At 42.7% G+C, this 21626-nt stretch overlaps 2 protein-coding genes and 1 long non-coding RNA gene across 3 annotated transcripts in view; all 3 read right to left on the bottom strand.

The window, feature by feature from the left end:
• The window catches only part of SRPK1 (SRSF protein kinase 1), a 32519-nt gene extending 31852 nt beyond the window's left edge, over positions 1–667 (bottom strand). Inside the window, exon 1 of the mRNA XM_064472255.1 lies at positions 446–667. Coding sequence (XP_064328325.1) covers positions 446–566 — 121 coding nt within the window. The 5' untranslated portion in view covers positions 567–667. The remainder of the gene's footprint in view (positions 1–445) is intronic.
• A 1156-nt stretch (positions 668–1823) lies between these two features.
• SLC26A8 (solute carrier family 26 member 8) lies at positions 1824–18565 on the bottom strand. The gene is made up of 17 exons (XM_064472458.1): positions 18483–18565; positions 14987–15103; positions 13910–14085; positions 13262–13426; positions 12420–12569; positions 12104–12186; positions 11588–11735; positions 10525–10638; positions 9699–9776; positions 8402–8497; positions 7748–7854; positions 6249–6318; positions 5332–5424; positions 5109–5243; positions 3550–3909; positions 2149–2203; positions 1824–2020 (listed from the first exon to the last, which is right to left on the bottom strand). Exons 2-17 carry the CDS (start codon positions 15027–15029, stop codon positions 1824–1826), a joined length of 2070 nt encoding a protein of 689 aa, XP_064328528.1. The 5' UTR covers positions 15030–15103; positions 18483–18565.
• Positions 18566–18586: 21 nt separating this feature from the next.
• On the bottom strand, positions 18587–21284 carry LOC135316946 (uncharacterized). The gene is made up of 3 exons (XR_010376132.1): positions 21200–21284; positions 20033–20126; positions 18587–18728 (listed from the first exon to the last, which is right to left on the bottom strand). It is a non-coding gene; the product is annotated as an uncharacterized LOC135316946 (long non-coding RNA).
• Between the last annotated feature and the right edge of the window lie 342 nt (positions 21285–21626).

Below are 21626 nucleotides of genomic sequence, written 5' to 3'. Positions count from 1 at the left end.
ATCAGCTTCAGCAAAGTGTTGAAGAGTAATAATAAAATGTTTTCTTTGAAGCTTCATATCATTTGAAACATATCTGAAAATAATGAAACTGCCTGCATGTAACCTGTTGAAACATGGCAGATTAATTTCACTTATTAGCACGCAATAAATACATAAGAAGTTCTAAGCTAGGACATTTAAATTTCTACAGAATTTCAATAACCAAGAGCAAATAATTTGCTAGAATTAGCTACAAAACTAGGAGTTATCTTATACATTGAAATCTCTCTGCTCTTGTCATTGCTGGGTAGCATACCAAAATGAAATTGAAAATGCTTGAAAGCAATAACATAAATGTTGCATTTTGTTTAGAACAACAGAATTACTGGAACCATTAGTCAGGCTGTCTAAGAACTCTGGAATAGCAAAAATACAAAGATGATCAAAGGCTGTTGCTTAACTGTACCTTTCTCCTCTCTACTGAAATCCCAATTCCCCAACACTTGTAATTCAGGGATTGCTGGTATACTTCCATCTCTTCCCCCAGCCTGGGTCGTAGAAATCCGATTGAAGGGGTGGAGTGTCATACTGCTGGAGAGAGCTTGGCCCTGCTTTATTCTGGGCTGAGCATGAGATATCTGATATAGGCTCTTCGTGCAGAAGTTTATTGTCAGAGTTCTTTGCAGAGGAAAAATCTTTATTCTTCTTCAAGAGCAAACTTCTTTCCTGCAACATACACAAACATTACTGTAAGCCAGGGGTGGCCAATCTGCTGAGCCGGTCAAGAGCAGTTCCCATGCCAAGGCAACATCATGTGAGCAGCGAGAGGGCCATGCTGGCGTGGGAGCACAGGGTAGTCCAAATCCCCAGCTGCTGAGGAAATGAGCTAGCTGGGACTGCCGAAGCTGACATCATCGAGCTGCCGTGGGTCCCGTGTGCACACCCAGAGCGGGCTCCTGGGGAACCAATGTCATCTCCTGCCTGGGAGCTGCTCCCAGCGCTCCCCCACAACAGCCATTAATGGCAGATTGGTGAATATATACTGTCACTTCATTCATTGAAGTTTTTTCTATGGGGGAGAGAGTCCGGAAGGTCAATATCCTTGCATTAGACTATTCTGTACGATGCCAAGATAAAAGAGTTTAACAAGTTGTTCCATGAGCAGCAGAACTCAAGAACCCTGTTCTCCTGCAGATTGGGATAGTTTTTTGCCTTCATTCTCACCTCTTTCAGCTATAGGACGCAGCCTGGCGGTACACATAGGATGATTAGCCAAGGCTGGGTTCTTTCCCTAGGTGGGGCAATTACTGGAATCTTCTACTCAGAACAAGGGCTTTTCCTGGAACTTGCAACCATCTGCCCTATTCAAACTTGGCTGAGACAGCCAGTGAGCTTAAAAATCATTGCAGAATACTGAGAGAAAGAGCATGTGCATAAACTTCAGTTCTTCAGGAAATTAAGCTAGCAATGCCCTTCACTTCCCCAGTCAGCCCCAAGGGAACTGGTGCTCCAGTAACCTCTGGAAATAAAAAACTTGGAGCTTTTGCTCTGCCCTGGCAGAGTACTTGCTCTGTCGGAGAACTGGAAGCAATTTAAAATGCAACAGAGTCGTTCTCTGCTGCAAAACTCAGCTGGATGCCTTTCCAGCCTGCACACAGAGATGCCTTTCCCCAGTTAAGAACACAGGACTCAAAGGAACAAACTGGATTATCGATCCGTCGCAAAAAGGCAAGTACCTATGAAAAACTGGACAATTCAAAAGAGCATCTGCTCTGCCCTATTTCCTCAGCCACAGGTCAAGGTTTAAGTTACAGACAGGATAATTTAACATGAAGGTGTAAATGTTAAGCTAAATATTCTACCTTCTGCTGTTCAGCTAGTGGTTCTTCAGCAAACTCTTCTGCAGTAGGTTCTTGCTCATCTGGCTTTCGATGCTTGCCCAAGGCAGCCAGCACAGCATCATGAAGAGTTAGAAAGAACCTTTCTTTGGTGACACAGCTGTCAAAGAAATCATTCTTCTCAAAGTCTGCTATCACAGAGGCTATAAAAAAGTGGGAAAATAAATTAAGCAGGAAAACCACACCAAGCAGTACAGATAAAACATTTCACTTAAGTTTAAAACTTACCCTTGGAGCTAAGTCAATATTAGTAAGCAGACCATATACTCACAGTGACAGGCAGCTATAAGGACTGCAATGCCAATATTGTGAAACATATGGATGATCTGCGGAAAGAATTCCGTACAGGCATTAGAGCAATTCTGCGTTAATCAAGTACACTAGCAGGTAAAACATAAACAGGGAAATAAAACCTCCCTTGTAGTGTTGTATCTCTGAAGAATACCCTTATTCCGGTATCTCAAATCCTGTTTTTTTAGTTCAGCACTAAACCGAAAAGTTGTCCAAGATCCCACTGACTGCTGACTCCAGCAGCAGGGCAGGTCGCAGCCAGACCCCATGCTGGCCCCCTGCACTTCACACGCAGCACACACAGTGCTATTTCTTCACTTAAACAAAAAAGTTCCCACAGGAACAGCCTAACTTGAAACATCTCTCCATACGCAGATGCCATGCTCACGTGTAAATGAGAACAGGAACCTATGTTTTCAAGCATGACCTGTAATTCTGGTTGTCACAATTTTCAGATCCAACATTTTTAGTTATATCAATTTAGTGTTGAATCGGATTTTAGAGGGGATAGATTCTTACCGTTTTCTCAATGCCCAACCTTTTGTAATTACAAGACCTCAAAGCAGGTTTGTTTTTTTTTAAAGTCAATTAAACTCATTACTTCAGAGAATTACAGAATTTCAGAATATGGGGCTGGAAGGAATCTGGAAAGACTTTGACTTTACCACCCTTCCCAGTGGGAGGGTCGTTCAATGTGAGGCAAATAAATCTTCAAGGATTTTAGGGACATCAGCTCAGTCCATAATTATTCCTAATAGGTGTTAGTCTAACCTGTTCTTAAGGAAAATTCTTTTGGAGTTGAGCTACAGAGTTTGAGGAAGCTGACTAAGAATCCATCTGGAACTGTATCTTTCTGAGAAGCACAGCGGCACGAAATTTCTGTTTGCTAAATATATCTCTCCATTGGCTAGGATCCCCACTTGAAGACTTAAAAGTTCATGGCATACTTCAAAGAAAAGGCTAATTAGGCAGTCAGCAATAACAACAAAATCACTCTAGGAGAAGACAGCTGGTAGTTTTATATCTGACACTTCTAAAGAAGAACATTCTTTTCAAGTGTTCAGCTAGAAGAAAAAATAAACAGCCAAAATGGAAAAAAACAAATTTACATTTTTATAAATGTGGTTTTAGCTTACATGATTCTAGAGCTGGTGACAATGAATGACAGGTTTTTGCATGTCTTTTGTATGGATAGTGGGGTTTTTGTTTCAAAAAAAAGTGGGTTTATGGGAATTTATTAATTTCTGAAACTCGATAGCTAAATCTCGCACCCTTAAAGTTCAACTGGAAGATGTGCGATTGTTACGTAGCCTTTTAGGCTAGCAAGAAACATAAGACATTGGGTAAACTTTAGGCTTCACGTTTACGCTCGGCTGCTTACCTGTCGCAGTAACTCTGAACCTATCAAATCCACAAATTGCACCATGCTGAAGTCTAAAATAACGGTGTGAACTGGACATGGCAAATGCATCGGCTGTTCTTCCTTATCTAACTGCACTGAGGAATTATCTATTGCAGAGCCTGCTGAAAGGCAAGCTCTTCGCCCTTCATCCTCGTTCTTTTCAGTTGTAAGCCCCATGTTAAAGCCTGGGGATGCACACTGCGCTTCGGCTGCTCCCACCAACAGCGTCCGAGAGCTGAGTTTGTCTCCATACTGAGACCAATGTACCAAATTAACTGAAGATGAGGAGGAATCGCTGTCTGCGTGATGTCGCTTCACCAGTTTCTCTGTATATGGTATCTAAGATGGAAAATGGAGAGTACACCAGTGGTTGGAAGAACTGGGCCCAGGAGGTGGAAAGTTTTTGCTGCAAGTAAGACAGCACTGTAAATAACATATTTCTTCTCTCATGGTAAAAAACACATCTGAAATAACATTAAATACAGCACAAAGCCACCAGAGTAAGCAAAGTAGCAGGTGACTTAGGCAAGCCTCAGATGTGGTTAGCAGAGTGCCTTCAGCCACCAAATAGTACAGTGGTGCCTCACACTTCCACACCTTGAAATGGCCAGTGATACTGGAATCTGACTTGTTACTTCTACCTTTCAGAAGAAAAGAAGAAAAAAGAGATTGCCCATGGCCATTGCCTTTCTTTGCAACAGAACTGGCTGAGTTCTGCAGACCTTTGATCCATCTACATTCTTGTATGGTAGCTGGTCACAGAATGGACCAATTTAATCAGTTTTTCTTTCTTAATAGTTCCAAATGTGTTTTTTAATTTTTATAATGCAAGAAAGGAAAAGCCACTCTGCATTTTTGTACTTCAGATGATGTTAAATTATCTATCGCTTCCACTTCCTAAGCACCTTGGTGCCACATATGTTTTCCAAACCACTGTCAACCCACTTCTCATCCAGTGGCTTTTAGAAATCACGTATAACTCCTTGAAAAATATATTCTGAAGACAGTCCGTACCCTGAAGTTCCTTTCATTGCCTAAGACAATTCAGAAAATTCAGATAAAGAGGGATATGAGTGACTCTAGAAGATGCACAGCAGCCAATTATAGTAAAGATGAGAAATCCTCTAATCGTGATAATCGTAGCTGCCTTAGAGGTATTTTGTGCTTGCACTTGGCAGTATTGGCAGTGGAACAAATTCCTCATAAGCAAGGGACTCTCTCACCTCTGTGAGGAAAAAGAAGAAAATCCCCACTGAAGCACCCGACAAAATTAATTATTTCAGCTGAGGATATGTTGAATACTTCAACTGCTAGTTAACTCACCCAGTAAGCTGAGCTACTACTGCTCTATCACATAAAGTATGTGTAAAGAAATACAGTGGTAATGTTTGCTTATTTTCATACAGCAAATATACATATGCTTTATATAAACATTTACAGCCTTTTCAGTACTGGCAAGTTAAGAACACAGTCCTCAGTAACATAAAACCAGGCATCTCAAACAAACAGACTACATAATTATAACTTTTAAAGCTGACCCTAGGTGGTGGTGGAGGTCGCTCACAGACACAAGAGCATTTAAGATCTTTTCTTTCCTCTGCAACGTCAGAAAGACTAAGTGAAATTAAAGCCCGCATTTCACTTTCATCTAGAGGCACTGCTTTCATGTCCATCTGCAAAAGAAAGGCAGTTTTATTAGAGTTTTTATCTCCCTAGTGGAGGCTCTTAGAAACTTCTACTGAGTGAAAAATTGGCATTTACCTTGTGCAATAAATAGGTTTTGAAATTATTCATGTTTGCGAAAGAGATGGAAGAACAGCACTGGAAGATTTTGATACCTTCAATCTCCCTTGCCTGTAAAACAAAAGTCTATCTCTGAGGGCTGTACCTAGCAGAAACTATTTTTCCCCTCCTGACTGTGAGGCCCTACCCTAAGGACAGAGCTTGTCTGCTCACATTGCTGACTACGCTGCATACTGGTAGTGGCATTGGCAACATGGGCCTAATTACCATAAACCAATCTGCATCTCTTGCAATTAAAACCAGACCTCCAGCAGATCTGTCACAGATGACAGTTGGCTGCTCTAATATAAAATAAACCAATTTATTTTTAATGCTCATTACAGACAACATACACTATACCTCTGTCTTACTAACCCTGTCCTTATATTATTCCATTTTTTGCAAATCCTTCAGCATTGGGAATGTACCCGTGCAGCAAAGGCAAAACTCCCTACTACTGTATTGCCTAATTCTGTATGGCGCAGGTCTTGAAAACAATGCGTTAAAAAGGCCCGTGCCCTACCTATTATCCCATCACCGGGAGAACCTGTCAGTCAGTCTAGCACATGCACGGTTGTTATTGTGAAAACATACGTAGAGTGGACAAAACCAGACTGAGAAAAACAGGTCAGCAAAAAACCAGCAGACAGCTCTGGAAATGCGAGCAGTGCAGCTCCCGCTGTGGAGACAGCACAGGTGGACACAAGGAGCCTCACAGGCCCACGCAGGCTGAGCTAGCTCTCTGAATCGCTTCACGCTACAGACACTTCAGCATTCTTCAGTTTTCAAAGTCTTAAATCAAATGAACTGAGCCTCAGTGGTCACCCCCCAGCATTTAAGGGAAGAAGCTGGATTACAGAGAGAGATGGAACATTTGTTTTTTTGTTTCCTCTTACAGCTCTGTAGATGGATAAACTTCTATAAATATTCATGTTTGGAATCTGTCCCAGCACCACCATCTTCATTCTGAAACAAGATGTTTATTAGGTTTTCACAAAGAACAGAGAAAAACCATCTGTTCCCAAAAGCTTGATCTCCATTTCTCTCCTCTTCACTGGATACACCAACTGTAACTTAGAGGGTGCGAGTACAAAAAGTTATTCACTCATAATTAGGGTTCTTTGAGTAGGGGCACAGTACACAAACACAGCCTTCAGCTACACTGGTGTCCTCAAGAATGCGTGATGGTCCATTTCTAGCTCTGGAACACTTGGATTATTGTTATTACACTAGGGAGTATGTTCCCTCTCTGTCTCCCCACAGCCCTCCTCAAAGATATATCTACACAGACAGGTAGAGGCAGCTACAACTTGTGCTTACAGCTGGCTGCACATAGGCTAGCTCTGATCCAGGGGTAGCGTAGCAGCATTAACGCAGGGTTTTGCCTTGAAGGAAAATATCCTGGTCTGGGTACCGTGCTTTGCTAATGGTGCTGCATGGGTTTGGGGCAGGCTCTGGTCAGTTCGGGGCAAGGATGGAATAAACATGCAGCTGGCTGGCTGGTTGCTGGCCTTGGTGTACGGAAAACTGTTGTCAAGACACTCTGTTCAAAGCAGTCTGCTTGCAGATAACTTCCCAAGCGTTTTTGAGCGTTGTCAGCATAATGCTCTCACTGGTAGGAAACTGATAAGCGGTTACATACCCTGAAGGTAGAACGAACAATGGGGATACTTAACTGAGCAGTGGCTGCAGAAATGCCCTTTCACAATGCTCATTAAATCCCAAGGCAAACCCGAGAGGATAACTCTGAGCAGAGGTAATACAGCAAGTCTCAGGTGGCAACTGAAATGCTTCCTGAAGGTATTCTTTCAGAGCCACTCTGGACCAGATCGCAAGCAGTTCAGTATTTGCAGCAACTGAGTTATTTCCTACCTTTTTCCACACTATTCTATAGGCTTCGGTCGACTCAGACAAGCACCTCCCTATCAGGGTAAATCTCATGAGGTGTGGCTTGGATTTATGAATGATTTTCCTGTTTGGATCAACAGCTAATAAACTGAGTAATGTGTGCCTGACGTAACCTCCCTTGTCTGTCATGAACTGAGTTTACGGAGAAGATAAAACAACTTGGTAAATGACAGTGAAGATTGAGGAATGTATTTGAAATAAAGGCACAACATCTCATTTTCTCCCTGTAGAAGCGTGTACACAGATCACCTCTCCTGGCTGATGCCTGCACTGGCAAGTCTTCAGTAGCACGGTACACCTGCAGAAGGGACCGATCCAGAGCCCATAAACTCACAGATTACTAGTTTGGGATAGCATTAGAGAGACTCCAGAAGTACGTGCCTGAAGCGTTTACAAACATGAAACAGCTTTTCATTGTCACATGTATAACTATCTCTAAAACATCAACTACTTAAAAACTGGTGTTTTGTTTAGAAGTTACAAGTACCTGTGTGACCTAATGGTGATTATGAAGAACGTAAATCCCATGGCGATCGCTAAACCGACATCAAGACCAAAACAAAGCACTGCAGCAAAAGTTGCAAGCCAAATAACCTTTGAAGAAGAGACAGAGAGAACATGAGCAGTAAAAAGATGCAAAATGACCTCCAACTCAGCCCCAGCATTTGTGAATAGCAGACCAAAAAAAACGGCTAGAAATGGTAAAACGTGAAAAGCTTTGTTGGCACATCTAGATCAACCCAGTCCTAGAAGTAACTTTAAACAAGGATCACAAGTCACAGTCCTAATCTCCAGAATTTTCAAAAGGCCTTCAATTATTAGCAAAACCCACGTCATATTGGGGGTCTTTCTCTTCACGAGAAATCCTGCACAAGAGTCGATGTGAGAACGTGGCCCTGGCTGGCAGCTAGACAATTTCCTTCTCAGGGGATCTGGGAAGCAACAACAATAATCAGTTTTCCCTGTATAGAATTAATTGCAAATTGATTTGTAGAGATTTCGATACAGTTCTTTCAGGGGATATTTCAATGGATCCCTTTTCTAAGGAAACGGCCACTGCTTTGCCTTGTCCTCCCCAAACATCAGTTTCTGCCTTTAAGACACATCCCACATCCTAGGTGGCTTTTTTTTTGTCACTTACAAAATGATACTTGTCCCGTCTCCACAGGATGGGGATGTCCAGAAATTTTTCAAGAAAAGGGAGCACGTTAAATACCACAATAGCAGCCAGAATACCCTGTGCAAATCAGAAAAACAGCATCTGTTAGTTTGTTATTGCTTGCAACCACAAACATGCTGAGGAACAGATATCCGTGACAGACAAACTGCTTGAAATTAAAATCTTATAATAGCTTTATTTCCGTAATTTTTATAGATGACTGTTCTCCTCTGATCTGCAAACCAACATGAAAGTAGTATGTAACTTCTTGTTGGATTTCACAATCCTTTCTGCCAATACAACTGGACTTCCTCTTGAAACGCTATGTGTAGTTTCCATTACAGTGTTCTTCAGCGAATCCCTACACCTCCTGCAGCACTAGAAAAAAGGCCAAGCCTATCTACAGAACTAAGAGTTGTTGTTTCAAAGAATGGTTTCAGTTAGCATGGGTAGTTCATTGCCAGATTTAGGAAGTTGTTTGACACCATTTGTTGCAACAGCCTTTCTAAGCAAAGAAAAGGAGACTGAAGGAAAGTAGACGGTTAAGTTCTGTTTTGTCAGCTAGTTTTAGGAAAGGGATTAATTCTCCCATCTTTCAAAGAAGCCAGGAAAAACTCAAGAGGTAATGCTCTGTCAGTGGTTCCCTAAGAAAACTTACAGAAAAAAAGAAAGTCTAGATAAAAAGTTAAGGGCAAAGTGGAAAACTGAGTACTTTGAATAACCTACAATAATGAAATGTTTATAGGCACATTGGTAATGCAAAATCCACAGAAGGCAGTATAGAGTCCATATGATTTTAAAATAAACCTCAAAGACCAAGCTAGAGTCAGAGACACTAAGCCCAAATTTCCATTTGTAAGATTTTATTTTCATCTTTACACTAAAGATTTTGAAGCACCTGTCTTGGAACTACTTATACCGATACAAGAGGGGAACTCATGGATTTGTTAAAGAGGTGTGCAAAAGCTTGGAAGGTGTGAGGGCAAAAGTGTTTAAATTATAGAGGCTGGCAGGGAAATTTCAGTCCAGTTTTTGCCAAGGCATTTTAGCATGTACTGATCAGTGAGGGATGGGAGAGAGATGCAATATTTATTACCTAATACGATAGCCTGCTGAAATTTAGGAGTTTAAAGTCATTATTTTATTTTGGTTTCAGGGTTCCATCCCTGAAACAAATAACTCTAGCGCATGATATAATCCCTAACTGTCCCAGAAAAATCTTCATTTTAGGCTTAGGAAGTAAGTAGACTGCTGCCATAACTATTTCAGGTTCACTTACATTAGGTATCATCCGGAAAAAGTGTCCTAGTTTCAGCGCAATCACCAGCATCATAGATGCTCCAATCGCTGCTGCTAACTGAACAGAAATACTTAATTAGAGAGGCCTGACAGAACCATTTCCTTACTTCTCTCTAAACACATAGGTATGGCCCACGTAATGCCACCAACAGGTATGGTGCAACGCACGGTACAAATTCTAGAATACTCAAGCTGCAGGAGTTCTCTGTAGATATAAATTTTTTCTAAATGGACTGTTCTTAGGCAGAACAGAACAATGCAGGATTTTGGTTTGGTAATTTCACCTTAGTAATAAGATACTTCTCTTGCAAGTCAGACTTTGGAATAAATTCTTTATTAAACAAAATATTTCTGTGATGCAGTGAAGCAGGTACAGACATTCAGTTAAGAGGTATGATAAAAACATTATTACATTTTATCATTACATATTACACCCTCTTTCCCCCCTAAGAAAAAAAGATCACAAAGTCAAGTACTCAGAAGTTAGGAAGAAGTGGCAGAATTAAGGGTGTGTGAACAAATTTTCCGTTTGGCTTTTTGGTTATATTCACTAAAATGCAGTTTTAAACTGCATGAACATATCCTATTCTCCCCATAGGATCCTGGCTTCCTTCAGGGCACATCGTGTGATGTAAATATCATATAAGTGTAGTACATAATATACACAGAGAGGGAATCTGAATTCATGTTGCATGAGTATGGAACTTTATATCTCACAAATTGCTTAGGTTAAATGTCAACCTGTACTCAGAATACAGTGGTTTTAGATGGGAGTCTGGAAGCTTAACAAATCCAGCCCAGCTCACCTGTGTTCTTCCACCTGTCTTGTCTTGAATGACAGTTCCAGAAATAGCACAGCTGACAACACGGCTTTTGAAAAATGAGCTGCAAATATTGCATAGCCCCACAGCTATCAGCTCCTGTAAAACAGGAACGGAAGCAGAGAAAACCGCAAACTAATTATTTATCTTCATAGAAGTAGCTTATCAGGAAGTCCCTTCCTTTTGCTCACACTTGCTGGTTGCTCATCTGTGTTGCTAAGCTCAGGAAACCTTCTGGAAAGCAAGGTCTCCCACAGTTAAATGAGCTCTCTTAGAAGGCATACAGTTTGCACAGCTGAGGATCTCATGGACTCAAAAATTCAGTTCCTTCTTTCAAAGAAATCCACTTAGAACCCCAAAGCTATGAAGCACTGACTTCCAAGCTAACATGTGGCAAATCTCAGCATGCAGCATAATACACCTGGACAAAAGCTGAGTGGAAAAGACATTGCCTTTATATTTATCCCCAAAGGCTTTGAGAAGTCGAGCCAGCTTCCTCACTGGCTTAGCTCCATCCTAAAGATCCAAAGCCATCACAACAAGCTAAACATGGAGTAGTGCAAAACACCTAATGCTTACTAACTCTAGCACACTGGAAACCAACACAGGTTTAACTTAAAAGCCTCTCAGAGCAATCACTCTCGGCAGAGAATCCACACACTGGGATAGCAGCCACATATAGAGAAGAACTACAGCTGCTCTGGCCATTTACAATTTCAACTGTTAACTTATCATGATTTTATAGCTTCATGGATTCATGACAGCAATGGTCCTCAGGGACAAGTTGGAGCACTGTGTGTGTGCGAGGTTCATCCCGATCACTGGGAATGTACAAAGGCCTCTTGGTTAAAGAGGGCGTCCTTTGTCCTTCATATTATTGGGTTATAACATCCACTTTCCGGAGGGAAGGGTAACAAGTCGCTACAAAACCATCATCTGGCATATTCACTCTGTCCTTGCATTTCTACCACTGTCAGAGCATTAGTGGCTTTGCAAGTTGAGTTCAGCTTGCTTCTTGGCCTAGAAGTGTGTGTGGTTTTGTTCTCACCTGATTGCTGGCAATATTGTAGTTGTGAAGTGAAGCATACCTCTCCCCAACAAAAACAAGAAGGAAATAGCTTACAATAGCAAGGGAGAAGGCATGCAGTATGATCTTGCTCAGGTTTGAGAAATCTGGCAGTGTAGGAGGCAGAAACCTACAGGATCAGAGAACAGATATGTTTAGACTTGTTCTGAGCTCCGTCCACAGTAGCTCCAAACCCAAGATCATCATCAGAGGCATCCAGCACCCCACAGGAGATGCTCTCAATCTGTAAGACTTCCACCTCACAAAAAATGCAAATTCCTTCCTCTGTGTGCTAATAAAGCCTGGATCTAATACAGAAAACTGTAGCTTGAATTCTGCATATGCTCGGAAATAATGATTCAATTAAAATTCTTGAAGAGTTATTCCTCTAGCTGTACTTCCCAGTAAAAGTCATCCCATGTCAGATTTCAAGAACAGGCTGAAACATCTCTTTCGTATCTCAAAAGTACAACCTCATAAATAGCATAGATTACTAACCTCTGAGGAATCATACTGACCACAGCACTGCTGGATTCAGCGTGAAAATGAATGTGATTAGAAATAATGGTGACTGTGACAATCTGGGAAAGAAAACAAGAAGGAATACTAGAGATTATGTAGCATAAACTCCTGAAACTGTACACAATCCATCTAAAGACAGTTAACCTTGTAGGAGTATCTAAAGGACTTAAGCAAAGATTCCATGTGTAAATGTAACAGCATCTTGAAGTCATAGGCGAAATGTTCTTTGAAATAAAGTATATTATACTCTATGTTAGTTCCATTATCAAATGGCATTTTGAAGATCACTTACCAAGAGAAGTTCCATAGGAAATGCAATAGGACTATGTTTATAAGTTATTATGATAGATGTATTGAGTCGTAGTGCGGCCATACTAAGCAAAAATAGCAATATGCTGGTGGCGTTAGCCTTTGGGAGAGCCAGGAAGAAATGAAATAGATTCTGAAAAAGAATCATCACAAAGAGGATCAGAAGCAGATACTACAGCTACTTTTATATTCCAGGAGATGGGCACAGGTTGCCCTGACACTTAAACTCATCCCTTCTGCTACGGTGGTATCTTCAGTTAGACGAAGAGGGATGCTAAGAGCAAATCAGTATGTAAAAAATCTCTCTCATCTGTTGGTATCTGCAGAGAAAACACGGCCACAAATAGCTCGGATCTAGTACTGTCATTCTTCCCTCTTCTACACGACCTTTCTCTCAAGTTGTCTGATTGACATTATTAAAGTAAATTAGGATGAATTAGCTTTAACTTCTCTTTAGCTTGGAGTCTGCTGCTGCTTTGTCAGAGATGATAAGGATACTGTGTGCCCAATAGCTTGCCCATGATGACCTTCTGAGGAAAAAGTACCCTTTCCTCTAGCCAATTATAGACATGCTGAAAATATATTATAGAGCTACATCAGTAATTAAAAATATGCACACAGACTTTTCCCCTTGCATGTCACATGATAAGCTCCATACGCTCCTCGAGACAACAGGGAGGCGAATTAAACCACAGCTGAGACTTGCACAAACAAATATCCCTTAGCAACTAGCTTAGGTTGAAATTGAGTTCAATTTCTGAACCTGTTCTTTTCTTTCCCCTCCAGGAAGCATGCATTTCTTTGGCTAATAATGAATTTACTCACATAGAAAATGTCCAGGGGTCCCTTATGGAAGTCAAGCATTATGTCAAAAATAAAGGTAAACTGTGACACAATGACATGCAATGCTGCTGCAGCGAGGTAAGCATCACTGAGAGTCTTTGGCACGTATGTTGTTACAAACCCCAGGCAAAAGCAGCCCAGCAGCAACTGTATGGAACAAACGAGAAGTGAGATGTGATATAATTATCAGTGTCTAAACCCGCCCTTCGTGTTTTCATATTTGAAGAGCATGACTCTTCGCTGCCATACATGATGGATAGTTATTTGAACACACTATTTTCATTATGCACAATTAAGTAAGACACTGCCAAACCAAAATAGGAGCACTTTACACCAAGTGTGTGCAGTTATGCAGGACTACCTAAGGGTCAACATACTGCAGAACTGGTCAACACAAAAAATAATAATTTACTTCACACATATTAATCATGGACACATGAATCTTAACTTGTTCAGACAGCATGAGAGGAAGAGACAGACCTTCCTGTCTCACTTTGCACAACACATATTCAAATGTGCTGAGCTTAGTATTTGTGGTAAGAATATGCAAGCAGTAACAATTCTTACATTTGCACAAAGAATGCACATAAGGATGCATCATTAAGGATATAAAATAGATCCATCTTCTACCTGAATGATGCCAGTCAAAAATGTTATTGATGCGGTAAGTGTCAAGGCCTCCATGTAATCCTTCATAAACGTAGGGTCTGAGAAGTTGTCCTGTGAGCCATTAGAGGACAATGTTTGGTTGAAATTAAGAGTCTGCAGAATGTTTGTCACCACCACATTTAGGATGCTGAATGAGCCTGGAACCAACAGAAAGAGAACAGAAAATGGAACTGCATGAAATGTTGCAATGAAGACTTCTTAAAACCACACGCCCATCTCTTGCCTCTGCCATCGGTCTGTGCAGTGTAAGAGTCTGTTTTCATCCATATATATAATCCACATATAGAATAAATTTTTACTGTTTCTAAGTACCTAAAATTTCCAAAGTCCTGCCTGAAAATTTCAAATTCCGACCATTTTACGAGTGAAGTCTTCAGCTGGTCCGATGCACAACAAAAAGATTTTCATGTAAAGCACAAAATATTGATGTGTTACAATGAGCTGCCAGAAAGGCTGAAAAACATAGTCAGCCAGAGAAACAACTGCCAATTTACCTAAGAGGCCAGAGCTCCACGTACCCACTCATTATGATAATGTGAAGGGCCTTCTCACATGTAAACAGCATTTTAATAATCTAGCTTCTGCGCAAATTAACAATGTAAACCCACCAAGAGTTCAGTCATGGCAAGAAACTGCATGTAGAAGACCAGGAGCCAAATCATAATTTACAGTAACATCCTGGGGGCAAATGTGAAGCAGTTCGTGCTGGTCCTTTATTTTATGAAGGAGACGCCTCCATGACACTCCAGCCATCTCCTTCGCGCAGATGTCTGTGATAGCTCACATCCTCGGGGATACAAAGGACCTCGCAGCTGAAGCTTGACTGACTGGGTGAAATTCTCACCACAGGTCAGCTGCAGAAGTGGAACAACAATGAACTGAGAATCTGGGGGTCTGGATTCTCACCTAAATAACATCTGCATATTAGATGAAATAGATTAGGACATCTCGCCAGTTTTTTGAAGCAGCATTTTGAAGCAGCAGTCTACAGGACTCTAAGGCCCATATAAACATTTCACAGCACAAAACAAACCTCACCAATTGAGATATGATGCGAAGTCCCAAATATAACATATGTCATCGAGCAGCAGAACGCAGAAAGGAAGCCATTGATATTTGGCAGAGGTAACTTGGTCAGCCAGGCTCCTAAAAGTCCTGGAAAGCAAAAATCTGTTTCTAAAGTCAAGCAAATTGGGAAGGCTCTCTATCTTTGGTTACTATTTTTAAGTAAAATTTTGCAGGTGAAAACCTGCCAACCCTTATGAAAATCCCGTTATATTTATTCACAGAATCACCACACATAGAAGCACGAGCGCTGGTCTTGCTTACTCTCCCTGCCACTTTCCAGTTTGGGTCTCAACATGCCAAATCAGTGAGCGAGATGGCTACTCAACTCCCACAGAGTGTTTTTCAGGGAACTCAGGCCCTGATAAAGCCAGGCCAGTTAGTGACAAAAGCCAACGTTATTTTACAACATGGGCCCTTGCTAACTAGAAATTAGACAAGGAGCCAGAACACCCCACCTACTAGTGGGGCGACTGTGCATAGGGGTATCTAACAGACCTGATTGTGCAAGGTGGACTTTAAAGACCATGTTATTTTGCTTGCAATATAGGAAAACGCTGGTATTAGTCTATATTTTGAGTTAGAGGGAATCTTTATGAAAAAAGTAGCGTCCTGTCCTCGAAATTACACCATGTAACATCTGATTACAGAAAAGGAGTTCTGCAAATATGCAAATAAATGGGTTAATGATTTAAGGAACTTCTAAGACTAAAGCTCCCACATAACCTGATGACATTAGAATGAACAGAAACATACACAGGAGATAGATTATGAAAAGCATGATATACAAAAGGAATCTACAGTGTTTTTTTCTTTCTGCCTACCTTGGGGAATCTGAAACATCCCAATACTTAGGCCTGCATGTAGATCCCTCAAGATCCATTCTCTGAACCGATATGAAAACAGCCAGTTCAGGACAGGGAACATCCTGAGTGTGATCTTTCTGAACCTCCCCCAGGAGAAGCTGAAAAGAATCAGATAAGCTAAGCTACGTGCAATGGCTTTTACACTCTCCATCTCTGCAGCACTTTTGCGTGGCCTTGTGCTCTGCAGGCACAGAAGCCACGCTGCTACGGTTAGCTCTCTGCGGGCACTGTATACTGCAAACCCACACAGGCGTTAGCCTTCCACAGATCCAGCTGGCACATAACATGAATCCTACATAGGCACCCCCATGCCTTTGCATTCCATTCAGATGAATCACAAATACTCCGTGTGCCATTCATATGATAGCCCATCCGTGCTGGAGCCTGGAGCGCTGAATGCATCAATTACTTGACCTCTTTAACACCACAGAAAAATAGGAGGTGGTATTTTGATTCCTCCTGTCCTGATCTTGAAGAAAAACATACAAATGCTACATCTCCGGGGCGGGGGGGAAGAGACAAGCCTATCCCACCTCCCAAAAAACAGCACACTGTTTCCTGCATTACATTATTTAATAAGGGGATGCAAGCAGGATTTGACCTACATGATTTATTTTGCATAGAAGTTTTTGAATCAGAATTTCCAGTAGGTAGACTCTGACTAACCCCATGGCCCTGCACTCCTTCTTCCCCTTTTTATCTCCTGGCAATGTTGGTGATTTTCTACTTACAAACCAAATATAAGTGAGGTAGTGTCTGCCCAAGGCTTCTGGCAGCCTTGAACAGTGGCTGTGCGGGCCGACCCCAGTTAACGTTATAGAGCTGAGTCCCTTTCCATCATTTTATTGTCCAAGGTGATTACGCACTGGGCTGACAAGTAGATAGAAAATGGAGAACAGAGAAAACACATGAGATAGGGAAGTGGAGAAGAAACAGGGAAAAGAGTATGAGGAAGCAAGGCAGACACCGTTCTTAAACAACAAGTTGGGGGAGGGAATAAAGAGATTTTCTTATTAAGCATTGAGTGCAATGATAAAGTTGCCGATAATATTATTTCATTAGCTATGAATTTAGAGCAAAATTCTCCCTTTGATCTCTGGACAAGACTTATTTTATTGCACCAAGGGTTTCTGGGTGGACAGACTGTTAACTCAAGATAACATGTCATAATCATACACAATCCAACCCTTTCCATCAAGTAATTTTGTTTCTCTGTCTCCAGGACTTCATCCAATCTCCTTCTTACTTTTTTTTTTAAGATATAAAAAGCGCTAGAACAGAAGGCTATTGCACAATCTAAAGGATCTTACTATTACACAAATTAATCTCGATGACAAGTCTTCATGGTGAATGAAGACTAGAAAACACAAAAGCAACTCAAACTATGGCACCATTCGCCTTCACTTATCATCAGGAAATTACTTTACAGCAGCGTAAGTTAGACATGACCCATAGTTTTAGGCTGCAGTCCTGCACATAGCTGAGCTGATGTAAGAGCTAGTTATACAAAACGAGAGAGGTCTGGCCCCCTACTTTCCTTTCCCTGTGTGGCCCTGTCCCTCTGGCAGCAGCAAGATGTTAGATTAGCTCACCACACCTTGTGGAACCTCACCCATAGCTAGACTTGAGTCTCAAGTCCTGCATGGTCTCAAAACAACAGTTTAAGTTTCAGTCTAGTTCAGTATACATGCTGAAACAAAGCCCAGATAAATGATGAATCAGAGATTTTGTATTTACTTTCTTAGGAGGACTTCGTAGAGTAGACACAGCCATAACCATTGCCAGTCCACTCCACATCCAAAAAGAGATTCAGAAAGAAAACTGAGAGTATTCATAGTCAAACAAAACTAGAAGGGGACCGATGAATGGGCTTTCTATTTTTTATTTTATTTGCCTTGCCGGAAGAACATCAGGAATTCTCCTACGCTGCCAACAAAGTCTGCCTTCTGGTGAGCCTGAAGGGCTCCTCTGGCAGATGAGATGATTCTACTCCCAGTATAATGCCCAAAAGAGAATTTTGGCAGATGGGAAAATGAGGCTGTGGAAGCATTAGTGCTTTATCAGTACCCTAGCCTCACCGTTCTCTTCAAAGAACACAGGAACATTGCTCCCAAATAATGCCAAAGCAGTTCAGTCAGTCTCAGTCATACCTTTATGCAACTTTACACGTCCCCAGCTAAGAGGGAACAGAAAAAGGCTCTTGAAATTTAAGAGATAAAAGTATCAAAAGGCACAAATCAGAAAAAAAACAAATGAAAGTTTGTGCTGACAGCTGGGCTGAGGGAAACACTGGAAGGAACAACAACTACTGGCAGTTTGGCAGTTTCTCTTTACAGTGCATATCCCCCCCCCCACTATCATAGTCCTGAGGTGAACAGACACTTTTACAGATTGCAAAGAGCAACTTCGGTAGTGCAGCACTAAGCTGATCTTGCTCACTTCAGGCACGAGTTGCTGTAACTGGGTCTTCTACTTTGGCTATCGATCAGTGCAGTTCAGCATTTTAATTACAGCTGTGGAAAAGTTTGCACCTTTTTTACACTTGGGCTTGAAGAGTCTCCTTCGTATCTTTACACCTGATAAATCCCTGGCATAGAACTCACCTGCACTGTAGCTGTCTGTTCCTCCGAGGGATTTGTAGTGCTCCACCCAAGGTGGAGGACAGTTTTCTTTCAAAGTATGCCTGGAAGTGCTCTTCAGTCTGCATTTCTCTTCAGACCCTGTAAGATGCTGGTTGCCTGAAAGCACCAACAGTATTGTTGTCTAGTGCTGTATTTTCCTTCTGATCACAGTCAGTCAAAAACAAAGGCTGGAGACTACAGTGAACGCTCTCTTTTTTGGCAGTGAGACTAGAAGAAAGAAACAGGGTCATTGACTGAAGTATCTACTAAAACCAAAATAAAAAGTATGATTTGTGATCAGTCCATCCCAACGTAACTCCTGTGAAGCCAGTAGTTACAGCAGGGATAAACAAAGCTCTGGACACTGAAATCCATGAAACATATACAGCTCTTAGGACCAAACAAATCAATTGCCAAATCAGTTGTAAGAACACTGGGTCCTTTTGGAACCTGCCTTGTTCCCATTCTGTAGGAAAAATCAGCCTGAATCCCCTCCATTTTGTGATCGCAAAAGCAGGCCTGTGTTTAGGGAACTAAATACAATCCCTCTCCACAAACCTACCACAGCTGAGGAAACCATTTGAATTCTCCTTGTTTCCAATCCTGGAGGAAAAAGGATTAGTCTGAATCAGCTAAACCTGAGGCCGTACAAATGCCACAACTTCTTGTATAAAATCGGTGTCTGATACCATTCAGGTTTTCAAATCCCTAAAATTACTCCCATTCAATTTTAATATCAGGAAGGAGATCTGAATTCAACCACCATCACTCAGAGTAGTTGTGAGTTCCCAAAGTGACTACCGAGTAACTAAAGGTCTGCTGCAAGAGCAGATCTAAGACAAAGTTTTCATACTGACAGCTGAGGCAGAAAAAAAATTCAAATCCAGAACTACCAAGTGAAAGTACATTTAAGAAGGGTGGTGACATGCAGGAACATATTTTTTTGCTATGGGCAGAACGAAGAAATAAAAGAGGAAATATAAAAAGGCTGTGAGTGAGCAGTTGAGAGTCTACTCAGAATGCAATCTAAGTTTACAATATCAAAACCTGCAAAAAAATTCATTGGATTTAAGTTTTCTCCTCATATGTCATTTCCTGAACCATCAGGATCAGTGTGTACAGGTCTAGTGCTTTGCATCATGGAGATATTCTGCTTCTGATACAGCAACAGGGACTCCAGCACAGTATTTACTGTCTTGTGAGACCTATCTACTAACACGTACATACGCCCCAGCCATTCCGAAGCACAGACAGTGCTCATAGTAGGCATATCTCAAACACACTACATCCCTAGGGCACAGTTTCTCCCTCTTTTTGCAGAGGAGATAAATCAAGGTCTTCCACAGAGGAGTTTAAGAGCCATTTTGTTCATTAGCTTTTCATACCTAGTACAAGCTTTTTAAGACTTAGCTGTTTGTGACATCTTTGAGCAAAATCACCTTTTCAAAGCAAGATTATACAAGGAAAACCAAGAAGCTAGAGTTTGCAAATTAAAGAAATGAAAAACCCCAGCACGCCAAAAAAGTAGTTACTTTTTAGATGCAGTGGTAACTTTCAGCTGTTCACTCCTGTTATTTGGGCTTCAATCATGACTCACAGGACAGGACAGGGTCCCACTCTGTTACTCTGTGTAGAGAAAGAGAAGGGTTTTGACATGGGAAGCCAAATGTTTTAATGCCCATATTCCTTTCAGAATGTGCCGGTCTTGCACAGTACTGCTAATGAGACTCATCTTCCTCAAGCTTGAGATCAAAAGCTAAGTGGCCTTAAACACAAATCCCTACCACAATTTATTTGCTGTGACATTCTGTACTTAGTACCTGGCGAAGACACCCTGGGCTCCGCTCCAAAACATGCTTAACCTGCAGCACTTAGTAACTTACACTGAGTCCTAAGCACATACTTGAAAGCAAGTACGTATCGTTGATACTGCCAGGGCTATTACAGTATTGAGAAACAGTTTATTCTCCAAACACACAGAGAACGATCAGGACACTGGGAAATCTGGGCAGAGCAAGCTTAGCTTCCCCTGTCGCTGCTGGCTTGAAGCCCCTGGAAGGGAACAAAGTGTCCTTAGGAAGTTTACAAGAGCAATTAATGCTAGCTTGTAAGACTCCAGAAGCACTAGAGCTATGCTTAGCCTGAAGTATACACACCAGTGACCCTGACAAGTTACCCTGGGCCTGCAGAAGCCGTGCCTTAGAGTAGTTTTTTACTGATTTTCCTTTTTTTAAAAAAACTTAAAGCACACCCTGAGGGTTTAAAGCACACTCTGAGCGTGTCCCCCCCTCAGGGGCTGCGTAGGGAAGTAAAGCAGGGCCCGTGAAAAGGCGAAACGGGGGCAGGGCCTCGCAGAACCACCGCCCGCGCTGTAAGGGAAGCCCTTCCCTCAGGAGGCTCCCGCGGAGCGCCCGGCGCTGCGCTCCCCAGAGACCCGCCTCCTCCCCGCGGCGCCGCTCTCGCGAGAAGCCGCCGCGCTGGTTCCATATTGGGTCATCTCTGCCCTCGTCGCCTCAGCTCTCGCGAGAGCTGTCGTGACAAGCGATCGGGCTCCGCTGTCGCGGCGGGGGCGTGTGTGTGTGTGTGTAGAGGGGTGTTTGGGGGGTGGGGGGGGTCCCGCTGGCCGGGCTCGGCTGTGCTGCTCGGGGCGGGGCGGACGGGCGGAGGCAGCGGCTGTGGTGTCGCCTGCGCGGTCCCACCTGCGGCGGGAGTGTCTTCCTCGCCCTCCGCCCCGCTCGCTGCCCGGCTGGGCGACCCCCGCCGAGCCGAGCCTCGCTTCGCCTCGCCTCACGGGGCTGTCCCGCCCCTCGGGATACCGGCGGTGACAGGGCTGCCAGTGCCCCGCCGCCACCGCGCCCGCCCCCTGAGGTGAGGTGAAGGGAGCGCGGGCGGGCGGGGAGGTGGCGGCCAACGGTCGGCGGCGTGAGGGGACGGCGGCGGCGTGAGGGGAGGGCGTTGCTGCTGCAGGGCCGCCCCCGCCCGCGGACGAAGCGAGGCGGGGAGAGGAGGAAGGAAGAAGTCGCCGCTGCTGGAGGAGGAGGAGGTGGTGGTAGTGGTAGTGGTGGCGGCGGCGACGGTGGTGCTGCTGCAGCAGCCGCGGGCAGAGCCTCCCCCTCCCGCCGGGCC

Source organism: Phalacrocorax carbo, chromosome 23 (genome assembly GCF_963921805.1).
Source record: "Phalacrocorax carbo chromosome 23, bPhaCar2.1, whole genome shotgun sequence".
Classification (NCBI taxonomy): Eukaryota; Metazoa; Chordata; class Aves; order Suliformes; family Phalacrocoracidae; genus Phalacrocorax; species Phalacrocorax carbo.
This window is presented reverse-complemented; position numbering and strand designations above follow the sequence as displayed.